Below are 16,433 nucleotides of genomic sequence, written 5' to 3' on the forward strand. Positions count from 1 at the left end.
ATATGGGAGTGCTGGTGGGCTGCCTCTTGTGAAATAGGCCATGAGCAAGACGCTTTTCACAGCAGCATCCACCCTGCTCACACTGCTCTGAGCCTGGGCTCTGGCAGTGGCCTTGTCCCACAGGGGTTCCTTACTCCTCTTCCTGTGCCAATGCTCTGCGCAGCATTTTATTCCATCTTTTACCAACCTTCTTCATGTGCCTGTGCCAAATGTATATTCAGCCTAACCACAGCCTCACTCCTCTTAATCTCTTCTTTAAACCCACTCTATGCCAATCCCTTTGCTCTCCCTCTCCCAAAAGCTACTTCACTTGACTGGGACTTGGTTTCTGTTTTGACCACAAGCCTTATGAAAGGAAAATTGTCAGTGATTCTGAACCAAGGCTGAGGTTAACCTCTTTTTTTTCCCTGTACTGGTATAACATGATTAACGATCTGGAATAAAACATCTCTGCCAGAACAGCCATGCTGGGCAGGGACCAGACTTCCTAGCAGCCCTCAGAGATTTGCAGAAGTCTGTAACACAGATCTGACCCTTACACATATATTATCATTTAAGCCTACAGCTCCGGGAACAGAGGACTGCCAACATACAATTACAAAATGTCATTTTAATTAACTGCCTAATGACATGATGGCCATGCCTAATGAAGTTACACCAGGAGACTGGCAGGAGCTCCTGGAGCTGCTCCTTGTCCTTGCTATATTATACAGCAGGGACCTTAGTTTGACTCACTGCTTCTTCCAAACACAGTAACAAAACTCCTAACATCCTGTTTGAGCAAAGCACCTTGCTCAGACAGGGCAGAGCTGGGCAAGCAGTGATGGCCACTTCTGCACAGGGTTAAGTCCTTCCAGTTTTCTAAGAAAAGGGTCAGGGGATGCTGTTCCCCCAATTCCTATTGCCAGCACCGGTCAGAAACAACTTGTGCTACCATAGTTTTTCATTTCTGTGCAGCTCTGGCAACCATGTATGTCCTACCCACGCAGCATACAAAACAGAGCCCTCTGCTTTCCGTTCTATTAATATAAACCTCATTTTCTCAGGGCTGAGCCTCCATTCAGAAGAGACAAATTGAATTTTAGAAAACATTAAATCAGGTACTTTTATCTCAACGAAATCCTTAACCATTCCAACCAGGCAAGTTTTTGATTTGTAGTTCCTTTAATATACAAAATAACCCCTATGGACAATAAGAGGGTGAACAGGGCAAGAATCAGCCCCAGAAAGAAAATTTACATATATTCAAACAATCAAAAAGGCCCACGACAGCAACATTGGATTTACTTTTCCAGTGAAAGCTACCTGATGTCATAGGGAACTATAAGCCTCTGATGACTGTAAGCACAAAGCTCAAAATGCCATGAGATGGCATTGTTTAAATATAAAGAGGATGAGGTAGAGATAGATGCAATTGCATAGAGCAATTGCAAAATGAAGAAAACATAGCCACAACAAAAATAGCACAGGCTTTATGCAAGCGTCTTCACACACATCTGGCACAGGGAAGAACTCCCAGTATTAGTGGGCAACACGCACGGGGATCTCTGCTGAAATAAGGAAGAAATGCTGAATGAGCTTGTATAGCGGAAGGGGGCAAAAATATATTGCCCCTTTCATTTAAAGGACTTCAATGGCAAACACTATCAGCAACATGTCAACACTTGGCTTGATCTATGTAAGTAAGGGTAGGGTAGGGTAAGGTAGAACATTTTCAGTTGGAAGGGGCGTACAATGACCATCTAGTCCAACTGCCTGACCACTTCAGGCCTGATCAAAAGTTAAAAGCACGTTGTTTAAGGGCATTGTCCAAATGCCTTTAAACACCAACAGGCTTGGGGCATCGACTGCCTCTCTAGGAATCCTGTTCCCAGTGTTTGACCACCTTCTTGGTAAAGAAATGATTCCTAAAGTCTAGTCTAAACTTCCCCTGATGTAGCTTTGAACCACTGCCAAAGGAAAACCTGTTGTAAATTTCGATGCTAGGATTTTATAGGCTGGAAAAGAAGGGATAAGAACAGCTCCGCAGACTGGCCAAGCAAGAACGGATTAATGGAACAAGAGCACTCAGATGGCCTTTACTGTGCCATGGCAAGGTTGCTGCAATTCATATCCTTATCGCTTTCCTGAAGATGAACTCAGCCTTCAGAGGTTGCACAAACACTGCAAAAGGGATTAGTGCACAACAGACCAGGCAATTAGACATTCTTCCCTGACAACTTTATCTCCTAAAATCATGTAGCATCTTCCAAACGTCCCAGTTATATTTCATTATAACCAACTGCGGTAAGATGTTTCGCAGTAAGCAAGTGAAAGCCTAGACTGGCAAAAGCCTCGAATAAGTAGTTTCTTGCTGTAAGAAATTACTGCTGTAGGAAAAGATATGCTTATGAACAGACCCACATTACTTTGCAAAAGAGAGAAAATTAATACATAACACCCCCAGCTAAACAAGCTTTCTATAGAAACTTAATGTTCCTAGTTAACGCTTTTGCATAATTCCTATCTGCAATTTCAACCAGAGATTAATTTGGTAGTAAAACAAGCTATAGGCAATAGCTTTCCACACACACAGTACTAGCTGGGGTTACCTTGAGCTTCTTGGACATGCAGACACTGACCATGCTCAGAATCGGTTTGGGGTTTTCCGTCTGTGACTCACCAATAGCTATGGCCCAGTAAACTTCTGATCCGTTCAATAACTCACCACATGCAATGGCAGAGTAAACCTGTGAGCCTGGAACTTGGAGTAAAATTCGAAACGGAGCGACACGTGCATTAGAGTCTAACACGGCGTCCAGGGCACCAACCAGGCGACCTGTAAATGAAAAGAGGGAGGGAAGAGAATTAGCATCAATTTTCACTTCTGTTGCCTGCAAGTCTTTTCATACCTGAAGCCGTAAAATTGAAATATAGAACATAATGATAATGATTCTTCCCCGTTTTGTGCCGTGATTTACAGATGCTCAAAATGTGAAAGGCAAACCAGATTAGAAGATCAAAAGCATATGGAGTTCATTGCGTTTCCGGTTTTTCCTCATATATATGTATATAACCACAGAATTGAAGTGGAAAGACCTGAGGGCACCTTAAGAAGTTACTGTTCCAGCTCTGCTCTGAAGCTGGATAAGTAACACCTATGCCATAAGTGGTGTCTGTCTAACCTGTTCTTCAAAACCTCCCACAACCAAGATGCAACAACTTCCCCAGCCAGCCTCTTCCACTATTTTCATTAAGTATCCTTACAGAATTAAAACTACCCCAAACAAACAAGTCAACCACCACAATCTTAAGCTTTCTTCCTGGAAATTAATCCTGCCCCCTGGAACACAGAGAGTAACTAGCCACAGGCATTTCTGGTGTTAATGCTTGACATACTGAAAAAGTATCAGCATGGTTGCCCACTCTTTAAACAATTTCTCTTTTTCTAAACAAACCCAAATCACCTCATCTCTTCCTTATGGATCATATTTTTCAAACAGATCACTGTTCTGGAGCTTAAGCTGGAATCTCTCCAGCTCCTCTTTAAGCACGACACTCCGAACTGGACATGATGCTCACTTCGAGTGAAGTCTTAGCCATAAGAAGAGTGGAAAATCTCCTGGTTTTTGCATACGCACCACTGTATCCAAGAAAGCTTTCAGCAGCACCCCACTGTAAATTGGCACTTGACATAAATACAGGCAAACTCATTTTAGAGAGTTGGAGCAATTGCTGCCCCCAAAAAAGACTTTCCAGTCTGGAGGCCAGCTGTAGTTGCTGGCCTTTCTTGCTATCCACTCCCCTACAGCCCCCCTGCCAGCAGGCAGAACCAAGCTATGCATGAAAAAGTTATCCAAATGCCATGATGTGCAAGCTGGCATGTTAAAGTAACTCCAAGTTGGTTTACAACACCTACAAATAGCAATTTAGAAGCAGCTTTATATTCAGTTCCCTTATATTGTACATCCTGCAGAGAAACAACCTCCTATGGAGAAGGATGGCAGACAGTGGGGAATGGGTCTGCTATGTTTGCTTATGTCACTGGAGTATCTAGAAAGTTTTGTGCAATACTACATTTCCCCTTTGCACATGTAATTTTTCCAACCTGTTGTATTTTTGTTCCTTCACCATTAACCAAAAACAAAAAGAACCAGTCTCAGCCTCCAAAGGTTTCACCAGCCCTTGGCACCACGTGCAGTTTTTAGAACTACATTCTCCAGTCCATCTCCTAAGTGATTAATGGAAACAATGAAATAAGAGTACAAAGAGACTTACACCAAATACTTCCTCTTTGCATTCATACACACTATTGATGATGCTTTCAAAGCCAAGGAGAAGTTGGACACAACATGTTTTAAAACTGTACGTGAGATAACATTCAGCACCAGTTTGCTTCTCAGCTATAAATATATCCAGATATTATACCCATCTATTTAAAATGGAGACCTGAATTTGGAGACCAATACGTGTAATATCAGAAAACGCTAAACACTGCCCTGTAACTTGCAAGAAAAAGACACAAAAATTCATTCAAATATAAAAGATAGCAAATTATCCATGCTCACAGAAAACTGAGCACCAACTTCAGCATGTGGTCTTCGAAACCAATGGATTGAAGCCCATAAAATAGCATCAAATGATGCAGAGAACAAAAATAGGGTTTAACTTCCAAATTTCAAAATACTTGAGACATTACAAGAAAGCAAAAGAAGAAGAAACTTCTGACGTGCTGGGCATGTTTTCTCCTGATGATAAACCTAGGAAAAAGATTTCGTTTTCATTTCACTAAAGTAATGGGAAAAAGTCAACTAACAGTAAGTGATACCAAAATCCCCAGAGAAAGCTTAATGATTTGTGAAATACTTTCTTTTCTTTTTTTTTTTCTTCCCCAGACATCATGGGGGAAAAAAAAAACCAAAACACATTAAAGTAGCTGAAAAATTCTGGGTTTATTTCTTAGCCTATGCAAAATTAATTCCTTTTTCTGTTCCTGAATAACTGACCAGAAAAACCAATTCCTCTTCTCACTGTTTACTTCTGCTTCCAATTTCTATTTTGCTTACCAACTATTAAAAAGTTTCCTCCTTGAACTGTGCAAAGAAAAAAATCACCTCCCTTATCTAAACTACCCATAGCTAAAATATTAACTATGGATGACAAAGAGGAGCCGGAACTAAGTATCAAAGAGAAGAAATAAGAGCAAGGTCACTGGGATACCTGCCAGAGTAAAGCCTAAGTGGCCTGGGCCCCCCACTGAGGGCTTCATAAGGGTGCAGCAACCCCACACCTAAATCACTCTCAGTCATTGCTGTCGTTGATGGAGTGCTCCATCCTGTCCTGTCCCACCTCTCCCAGGAGGGTTTGCTGTGGGGTGCTCCAGAAGGGACATAAGGACAGCAGGGGAACATAAACGCGAGTACTGCAGAGGTCAAGGCAAGCACCAAGCATGAGTCCTGTCTCTTTCTCTGGGTCTCATCCTACGCCCCGGCAAGGCTACCAGCCATCGCTGCAGGCTGTGCAGAAGTCCCCCTGACCATCTTCTTAGTTTTCCCCTGCCAGACACAGAGCAGTAACCTCATTTGTCAGGAGCCCATGACTGTGATCTAGCACCCACCCTTCTGCAGTGGTTCAGCTGCACATGAAGTTGATGCTTAAGTGCTGAAATACAAAGGAGAGACTGACAGGGGCAGAGGGGGACGGAAAAGGGAATTACTAAGAGTGCATTTGCAGGAGCATGAAAAGGATTAAACACTAATAAATACACCCAGGCCTAACATGATAATCTAGTTGAAACTGTAGTACCATGAAAATTACTCAAACTAGAGGCAGAATTTTTCCAGTGTGAGTTGCCTCAGGCTCCTTTGGAGTAACTTTTGAATCACATCACTTGCACTAGGCTTCTCACTGAAGCATGGAAAAACAAACACCTTAAGTTCCTGAACAAACAAACAAACAAAAAACTTTACACAGTACACTGATTTTGAAACATGCTTTGAAACATACCCAGCATGTGAGCAAGCACTTTTCTAATAATAAGTCCTTGCTCCATAGAAGGGGCTTTTATAAAATAGGGTCTGTTTATAAAGTACCTGACTCTCAGGTACATATAAATTACATAAAAGGTCCCTGGCTTACATGTTGATCCATTAGCATGCCTTCAGGAGGATGCAGCAGACCTCTTCCATATCACAGGAAACCATTTATACTACAGGACGGTCAAAAATTAGAAGGAAACAGAACGGGGTGGCAAGGGGTGAAGAGAACTGCTACACTGGTTCCCCTCCCAGGATTCACACTGTTTTTCTTTTTATTCTACATGGGTCAAGATTTTTGGGAAGCAGTTAAAACTAAGTGCCTCTTTCCAACCAGCTTCTCATCCACTTTTTGAACTCCCAAGAAGCGTAAGTATTTCAGGAAAGCAGTTAACTGTACAGTAACTGCACTAAGGAAAGCTGCAGACGTAGGTTTGCAAAGCCTTCTGCTAGAGATCCCTGACAGAACATGGCAGGTTCCTCAAAAGGTACAAGTTTCTTCATGCAGAAAGAATATTGCCAGGCTAAAATTCATATTGCAGTGTCAGGTGTAATGCATACTTCTGACAAAAACGGAGGAGAGGACAGAAGAAATGGAAACAGACACTTCTACAGAAATTATATGCTTCTCCTCAGTAAATCAGATCACTTTAGGTGTAAGCTGGACTCAGGTAGAGGGAACATCTCTACCTGTACTTTTTCAGAAGTAAGTCTATAAAACAGATCTGGAAAACTCACCACAAACCCCACACTCTACTTGGTAGTTTTTATTTCATTGAAACATCTACTTTTGTGCATATTGTATTGCTTCAATATTGAAAATTGGAATACCTCCAAGTAAAACAGACTATTGCACTTCTAATTGCAAATCCGTTTTTATCAAATGCACAGACTTATTACAGATACAACAACACAAATAAACTGAAGTATAAAAATTAGCAAGGAACCATTTCAAATTCTGCAACAGGTAGGGAGTCCATCCCCTGTACAGAGGTCAGCCTGCAACCAAATGGGACACAAACAGGACATCATGCACAACGAATCTGTTGAGCTTTTCTTCATAGAAAATAAAAATAAGTCAAGGATATTTTATAACAATTGGGTTCTCAAACGAACTATCACAAGTGCACCACTCCTCACCTTTAAAGACTTGGTTCCTTATACCCTCACAGAAAGATAAAAGGTCCCACTACAAGTTACCCAGTGTCATGTTCATAACTAATCTAGAAAAAGCAACATGTTTACGGTAAGTTACTCTAACACCAATTTCTCCTAAACGTACCTTATCTTTCAAACTCAAGAATGCAGGCTCCTTACCTGCGTCAGTGTTACTTAACCACATGGTATTTTAAAACATGCTTAAACTTTTGAGACAATGAGCTGAGGGTGATTAAAGCTGAACTCAAAGGAAGAACTGGAACTCAAAAACTACCTAATATTTCCACCTTTTGGGACAACACTCAAGAAATGGTCAAAAGCTCTAACAATTATGCCTGGCTTAACATCGCATGAATAAAGGCATTCTCTATATAGGGCAAGATGATTTCTGCTTACCTCCATCATATTTTAAAGGCCTTAAAGGGAAACTTTTCAGAACTACTCAAATGCCTTCCCATAAATGGGGTGGTCACTTCAGCAGTTAAGCCATGCTGTAAGGCACAGGGACTTGGACTGGTCACTTAAGAGTTCAGGACCAATTTTTTTTTAAATATGGCATCACATCCAGGATCTTTTGTTCAGCATGAACTCATAAATTCATTACAAAGTGAGAGGAAAGGTCAATGCAGTTCAAAGAAGCAACAACATGCGTTATCTGCAATTAGCTGGTAAGAAATTCTGATGGTATGTTTAAAGCCTGGGGAGCAGCAGACCAGATGTACACCTGGAGGTACCTCTTCCCACCCACGTGCCATAGCCCTGAACCTCCAAATCAAGTGCTTACACCACCTCTCCCAAACCAAAGGGGTCACACAGAAGCAGAGTCCCGCTTTTGTCTCCAGCATCTACGGGAGCAGCTTTAGCCACTGTACAAGTGAACTGACAACTGCAGAAGTTTGAAGCAGAGAGGAAATTGTCCTTCCACTTCTCCTTGGTCTACTGGGAATAAAGAAAAGACTTGAGGTTTCCATCGCACCTCAGAACAGCACAGCTGGATAGATGTGCAACAAAGCCTGCCTTAAGAATATCTGCCAATAGAGCCCTTCCGAGAAAATAGGCAGAGGACCAACACGGTACCTGGACCCAAACCAGTGTGCCAAGATGCTTAGCTCCTCCAAAGCTGAGACTGCTCTCAGCTGCAGGCACCCAGAACATCCAAAGTCAGGGAAGAGGGGGCACCGCACGGTCCCTAAGTACTGTAGTGACTCCTGCTCTACAAGGCCCTGCAGAAGAACAGTTGGTGGCTATGCTCACCCATATTGTGCCAAAGACCTGTTTTAAATACTCCTACCCTTTTTTTGAGGCTAGGTTATTTTTGCAAGATAAAACCACCAAATTGAGGGATTTATGACTACAGTCACAGCCCAGTATTCTGACAGGCTCTCACTTCAGTGCAAAGCCATGAAGCGTAAAGCATGCCTCTGAATTCACAGAATCACAGAATGGTCTGGTTTGTAAGGGACCTGAAAGATCATCTGGTTCCACTGCCATGGGCAGGGACACTTTCCACTTGACCAGGTTGCTCAAAGCCTCATCCAACCTAGCCTTCCAGGGATGGGGCATCCAAAACTTCTCTGGAAAACCTGTTGCAGTGTCTTACCGCCCTCATAGTGAAGAGCTTCTTCCTGATATCTAACCTAAATCTACCCTCTGTCCGTTTAAAGCCATTCCCTGTTGTCCTGTCACTACATGCCCTTGTAAAAAGTCCCTCTCCAGCATTCATCCTCAGGAGCCCACTGCTGCTTTTCACTGCTGCTTGCTATTTCTGCTCCTTCATCAGAAAGCTGGGAGCTGAAATTAAAACAAGCCCGGGAAGCAAAAGCAGCACTCTGACAAAAACAATACTTCACTCAAAGAGAAAAATCTGGGAAGTGCTTTCTAACTGTGTAGGTTGCTTCCCAGCTCATCCAGTTTTGCAAGGAGAGTAAATAGCTGCAAGAGGCACAATAAGCTGTTCAGGCATGATAACTGGGAGAAAAGAGCAAATCAAACAATTCAGACGATCATGAAATAAAGTTAAGGTGGTTTTTTTAAGGACAGTGAAATGGAACTAACAGCTTCAATAAAGCAGAATTAATCTCGGCTCTTTGAAGCAGAGAACAAGTCCATATCCTGAATCCTAATTACAGATCTTCACATAGTTCCCTCCAACACACAACAATTTGCAAACAATCAGTCTCACAATAGCCATGGTGCGCAGCAATTAGCCACGCTACAGGAGGCAAACAAACCGTCTGAAGAGCAGCCCACCATCAGGCAGCAGAACACAGGGAGGGACACACGGATGTACCCATTCGCTGGCCTCCGCTATCCTTGTGCTTCAGCTGGAGCAGAAAGGTGGTTTTCACACCAACCAGGGTAAGCGCAGCCTGCTAAAATGGCATTCCCAGGATGGCACCGAATAGCAGGGGTTGCTTGCCTGGCTACGCAAGGCATCTCAGGAACTCTCCATAGGACCAACATCCTTGCTGAAAAAGGGATGGAAGGATTACGAACCTGGCTCCTACCAGGAGCCCTAACTGGTGGCCACAACCCCGTGGCTGGCCCAAGGCAAGACTGAGAGCTGAGATGCACTGAGGACTACCCCTGGCTTCACCCTCACCTCTTACAGCCCTGCCAGAGAGCACCATTATCCCATGAGCACTGGGCATTACAGGCTGGGGTGGAGACTTCTGAGCCACACCAAGGTAGGATACAGCCCAGGACAGCATGAAGCTACTGTTGGCCAGTGGTGGCCCCCATCATGAATGTTTGGGGGCACCTCTAAGTTTTCATACCATCTTGATTTGATTTCTCTAAAAGTTTAAAACTCAGATGTCTAACAGGTCGTTACTTTCACCAGGGCCTCCCTAAAATCCATGGTTTTGCCGGACAAAACCACTGTCAGTTACACAAGGCCACTAACAACAGCAGCTTTACACCAGCCACACTGTCTTCACTGAATCCTGCAAAATGATATAAACAGCCTTTGATACAATACAGCACCCATGAGAAATTATTTCTTATTAGGCTTCCCCCACCAAAAAAACATCCCTGCAGAACTTATTTGGGCAAGTACATAGGAAAAAGGATGGAGGACTCCTCCAAGGGCTGTAGGAAGGCTGTGTTTCCTTTGTGATGATAAGGGCTCGCCACACTTGCAGATAAGCACAGTCAACATTAGATTTCAGTATAAAGACTTAATACTCCAAGCATTTATTCACCTGGTGAGAAACCAACATTCAAGCCTTACTTCCAACCTTACTTCCAATACAGGTTTTGGCAGACCAAACACTGCCACTAGGTAAACTGGTTTCTGATGGGTTTGTTTTTTCAATCTGGCATGTAGAAACAAATCGAAACAAATTATTTAATTGTTATTCCTTGGTTCCAATGCTCTAGAGAGGTTGGACATGAGGAAATGAGGGGATTTGGGGCATTTGACTGTGGACGTCAGTGTCCTACGGTCCCCACAACTCCTGTTGGTTCCAGTGCTCCAGAAGGTTGGACATGAGGAAATGAGGGGATTTGGGGCATTTGACTGTGGACGTCAGTGTCCTACGGTCCCCACAACTCCTGCATCCCTGGGTGTGATGGTGAGATCCTGCTCCTGCATCAGACCACTGTGTGGCGAGGGAAAGACCACACCAATGAAAGAGAAGTGAGTTGAACCATGCACCCACTCTCCTGAGACGGTGGAAACTGCCCCGCAGCCCTGGAGCACTGGTTATTTCTCCTTGCCCCTGCTTCCCTATGGGCCATTTCCCCAGGCAGGCACACTGCCAGGGCAAGGCTTTCACAGCTGCTTATCTCAGTCCTCTGCCATCAGTCCAGGTCAGGCCAAGCCTATTTTTATAGCCCTGAAGGCTGCACAGCCAAATGCTTCAATTCTCACGTTACAAATGAAAATACCTGAAACTATTTTTGCACCTGACAATGGATGAGAAGGTGGGACACAAACTGCTGCTGCAACCCTTACTGTAAACTACACAGACACAGGGCACTGCTTGGGGCAATATACAAAAAGTCTCTCTCATTTTCAGTTGGTGCTGTAAATACTGAAGAGACCAACCTAGCATTACTTAAACTCTGCCACCACAGTCATGCTCTATTTTATAAAGAAGATGTTTTCCTATCAGGGTGGTGAGGCACAGGCTGCCCAGAGAAGCTGTGGCTGCCCCATTCCTGGCAGTGTTCAAGGCCACGCTGGTCGGGGCTCGGAGCAACCTGGTCTAGTGGAAGGTGTCCCTGCCCATTGCAGGGGGTTGGAACTAGATGGTCTTTGAAGGTCCCTTCCAATCCAAACCATTCTGTGATTTTCCTGACTTTTTCTGTACCATCTGGCCTCCAGAACTTGAAAATAAAAAGCCATCGCAGCTGTCCACTTGACTAGCGTTGCATAGGCTGATGGTCAGTCTCAAAGGAGACACAATCATGCCCCATCTCTCCATACACAGGTACATCCTTCCCTATAATATTAGGATTTAACCCGATGTCAGCATTTCAACACAAGCACCTGTGTTTTCAGCTTATCCATCTCAGCATGGCGCTTCCTTAGGAGCAGGAAACCCACCCCAGAAAGGCAAGCAGAGGAAGCCAGAGCAGCACACACAGTTCAGGAGGCTCAAGGGGCAAGAATTGGGGTGTCTGGCTTTGCAGGCAGGACCCTTGCCCTCCTGCCGCTATCCCTCCTTCCCACTCATGCCTCTTGGCAACACGCTGTAATGGAGAAGCCACCCTCTTGGGAAAGAGCTTATAAGCATGCATTCTCCTTAAAAAATGTTACAGTAAAATAAGGAGATAAAAAATAAAAGGGAAAAAAAACCTGCCGATCTGAATTCCAGCTGTGGGCAAGGCTAGATAACATTTTGACAAGATTCCAAGCTTTCAGTAAAGTATTTGGATTTCCCCCTCTCCTTGTGCAAGGCTTCAGAGAAAGCTCTTCCTTAAGAAAACAAAACCATGAATGCAGACAGTGAGCATGACCAATATCCTTTATTAGCATCATTACTGTGGCGTCTTCCTCTCCACAATCTACTGCATTTAAAATAAAGGCACTTTTTTATTTTAATTTTTTTTTTTTTTTTTTTTAAACAGGAGCTCAGATTGAGCCTTTATGGGAATCTTCTTTTGGTATCTTAGCCAAAAGGACAAGCTGTTTTGAAGACTGTATTGGGACAGATCTTTAAATATGATTCTATGAATATAATACTCATTCTGCCTTTCACCCCTCCAAAAGGTAAAAAAGATTTTGGGGATATCCATTCACATTCTCTACAAAAAAATCCAAGTCTTCACCATATATCTGACACTCCCTTGCTACAATGTAATGAACAGAAGAAACCTAGACCCTATCTAAGCCACAGGAACCCTCAAACCTCTGTGGTCCCCTCACTGCCTCTCTCCAAAATACACTCTATTACGAAATTATTTACCCAGACTCTTGGAGATGTACAGGGCTACTAAAAGCTGACATATTTCCTATGATTACAGTAGTGTTTGGACTGGAGAGTATGAAAAAGCAGCAAAAGATCTTTTGCTTTTTTAACTTCCAGAAAAAGCCACTATCAATAGCCATTTTACTGTATGCATTAAAAACTAAAATCCAGGCAAGGGGAAAATAAGGATGAGAGCTCTTCTCATGTAACTAGACCAAGAACTAGAACACAACCAAGAAGTATTCTAGAGATCAGTCTGAAAGCTATCACTCTGGAAGAATTTATTTAGAAGAAAAAGTAAAAACCTGAGAAGGGAGTTTACTCCCATTGCTGCCATATAGCTCGAGGAAGTATATTTATCACATGTACCACATTTATTTTTATTAAAGGAATAAAAGGGTCAGATTCATATACAGAAGTGGCATCTTGTTGCCAGTGTATTATATGTAAAGCTGTGAACCGTAAAGGTTTATATGAGATGAAGGAGAAATCAATTTCTTTTTAAAATGTTCATCCTCTGTGAGGTGAAAGCGATATAAGCCCACATCCAGCTTGGAAAGTGCCCTTTCATCCAGTTGAAAACGAAGGCTGGGAAAATAGTATGGAGAAATATCATAACTAAATTAAAAACACAAGTAAAACAGGAATGAGACATAATCTTTATTGATCTACTTCAGGCAAGCACTTAAAGCAGAACCATATCTCAAAAAAAACAAAGACAAAAAGCTTGCTTGAAAAGAGAGTTAATTTTAAAGTTTTATTCAACCTTATTTTTAAAAGGGAAAATTTACAAGTATTTAGAAGAATCTTAAGTGGGTTTTTATGTACTAAGAGCGTGCAATGTGAAGTACTGTGTAAACAGCAACTGCAAAGCCGGCTGCTTGGGAAGAGTGGAAAACCACTCTAAGTCCAGTGCTCGTGATGAAATCGTTCTTAACACCACCCAGAACAAGTAGTTTTGCTGTCAAAACACACAAAACTAATCTAATCAACCAGGAAGGTGAATGAGGCTTTCAACATCCCCTAATGAAAATGAAAGTATTGATTCACTTACATGCTAAATCATCTTGCAGTATTCTACCATAAGGGATTTGACAGTATTTTTTACTACTGTGATGGCATCTCAAACTTATCACTAATATATAAACTCAGAACTAAAGATATCAGCAAGTACCAATTCCAACCAACTTTGACCTGTAAATCATACCTACACCACAAGCCTTTTGTGGGGATAAAGAGGTCTCCATTTATGGGAAAAAAAACCCAAAACAACAAAACCCACAAGATCTGAATCAACAGAAATTGTCGAGCTAAATAATTTTTTTAAATCTATAACTTAACATTAGTTTTTTAATTAGTTAAAAAAAATGTAATTCAGTTTCTATAAAATATTTCTAAAACATTATCCATTTCCTTCCTAAGTCTCTGACCCTAGAGAGCTCTCATGTAGAGATCCAGGTAAAGTGCCTAGCTAAACATTTAGTTTAAAAGCATATCCCTCAGGAAGACAGAAACCGGGATGACACTGCTCAGGTAATGAAGAGTTAAATGCAGCCTCCATCATTTTTTTGTACCCACTGCTTGCAAGCCCAGCCTGGATTCAGCAACTGCCCTAGTACCCAAATTAAATAACTAGTAAATATAGTCTCTTCCTTACAAACATCTGCTCAGAGTCCGACTGAAACACAGTACTCAAAGAAACAGATACAGAAGAAAAGAGCTTTTGTGTGAGAGATCTTCTGTAGTCCATCATTCAGAAATTAAATCCACATAAAATATAATCTCCAGCTGTGCTAACTTACTCTTCCATAATGGACAAAATGCCCTGGCAAGGAGACAGAAGCATCCAAGAAGGAAAAAAAAAAAAAAAAAAAAAAAGAGTCATGCAAATATGAGAATAGGGCCATAAAACATTTGCACTGAACCTACATAAGGACATGCTGTAGTAACACGCACCGGGGTCAGCTCAGGCATTGCACCCATCCACTCTGATTAAAGCCAGTCACGTCACGGGTAGTCCACTGCCCCATCTACACTCTACTTACAAAATCTGGGGGCTTTGTTCTGCTGATCCACACGGGTCTAACACAGCCTGAGGATATACAGCCTTCTCCTCCTCACTGGAAGAGCTATGAGATTATCTTTTACCATGGCACCTGCTTTCATGTATAGGCTCTTCACATATTTGAATCTTCTACCTTCCCATCAAACATAACTGCAACGGCCAGGGCTCAAGTTACTAAAGGGAAAAGAAGGCAGAAAGGGATATTGTTCTCTCTTAAGCTTTGCTTCCCCAGTAAAACAAACAAAATCTTCTAACTTATGGCTCTACAGCTTGGAGGACCATACTCTGAAATACAGTAGTGCGTACTTGCCCTTTGTATCTATCTGTTTGGAAAAGGCAGGTACTAGTAAAGTGTCTCTATAGCCATGTAAAGCAAGAATCGGGAGGTAAGCTTTGCACTGAAAGCAGTTACCAGCAAAGCCCAACTGTTTCTTAGTGCAGGTCACCATTTCACTCATCCCAAGTAAAAATTGGGGGTAAAAAAATAAGCTATCCATCTAACTCCAGATATGCTCTGTGCTCCCTCACACTTGCTTTTTGATTACAGGACTCTAATTTCTAAGACCTTTTAAATACAAACATTTCCAAATGGTTTATGAGACTGCCAGAATTTTCCCTTGGAAAACATTGCCTGAGACAGGAGCAGCTTTCCTTTGCCAGCCAAAAGAGATTTGTGCAAGCCCGTGCACTGTATATTCAACAAAATGATTCACCTGAAACTTAACCAGAGAGAGAAAGCAGTTTGTTTGGTTTAAGCTTGCAGATTTCTGCCATGGAAAGCTCAGGCACGAGGAGTTAACATTTGTGGATCTGAACCTCATGATTGTCCTGGACCTAAACCAAGCAGCTGTAAACAGCTATTTTTAACTCTGAAAATTAATCCACATCGTCCTTACAATCACAAAAGACTGGCCTATAACTTCCACACGGGGAGCAGGGGAAAATATGAGCATAAACATTTAACTCACTGGCAAAACTTTCATTAACCATACCAGGGCTGGCATTTCAATAGTAACACAGCGATAACACGAGATCCAGCATGCCACAATTAAGTTCTGTGTTCTTTATGACTCCGCATCTAGGAGAAGCTCCAGCAGACAGCTGTATTATCAAGTGGTAAGGGTCAATGGTTCAGGAGCAAAATGTTTTAATAAAGTAAATACTAACCGTGGAAATGTAGCTTCTTAAACTGCACAGAAAATACTGCCTTTGAAAATACCCGACCATCCCTTCAAATATATGAGCTACCATTAAAAATCCTGATTTTTAAAAGGTACAAAACAACCTTATCTGCTTTTAAATAAGAAATACACCGTTAAACTGTATTATTTCTCCAAAGTATTGTCTGTTTGCATTCAGATACCGATGTCTTTGAACCAAAGTTTGGCCCGGATTCCTTACTCGCTCACTCTATAACATCAACGCAGCCTAACGCAGTGTTCCCACCAGTTATTCACACGTCTATATCGTTCCGAGGGCACAGCACGATCCTTCTTCATATATATCTGCTTTACTCCGCATACCTCAAGTGCCGCACGGACAGACCGTGCCCGATCTCCAGCCACATAAACCGGAGCATGATGAATGCAAAATTTAGTCGGAATCCACTTTTCCACAACGCTGAACTGACGACCCCCTCCCCGTAATGTCTGTATTGGCCAAAAGCCGTAAGTGTACGTATGACTCCCATTATATATAGGTGGGGGCCGTGCCTCAGCGCAGATCGCGGTCGGTCGGGGAGGGGCACAGCCCGGCTGGGGTGCCCCCAGCAGCCCCCCG

General features: G+C 42.5%; 1 protein-coding gene across 1 annotated transcript in view; it reads right to left on the reverse strand.

Annotated features, from left to right (window-relative positions):
• TBC1D8 (TBC1 domain family, member 8 (with GRAM domain)) overlaps positions 1–2,881 on the reverse strand; it is a gene marked incomplete at its 5' end in the record, with an annotated part of 35,419 nt that extends 32,538 nt beyond the window's left edge. The window contains one exon of the mRNA XM_010016698.1: positions 2,708–2,881. Coding sequence (XP_010015000.1) covers positions 2,708–2,881 — 174 coding nt within the window. The remainder of the gene's footprint in view (positions 1–2,707) is intronic.
• Positions 2,882–16,433: the final 13,552 nt, after the last annotated feature.

This window comes from Nestor notabilis, unplaced genomic scaffold (assembly GCF_000696875.1).
Source record: "Nestor notabilis isolate BGI_N333 unplaced genomic scaffold, ASM69687v1 scaffold2796, whole genome shotgun sequence".
NCBI classification, from domain to species: Eukaryota; Metazoa; Chordata; class Aves; order Psittaciformes; family Psittacidae; genus Nestor; species Nestor notabilis.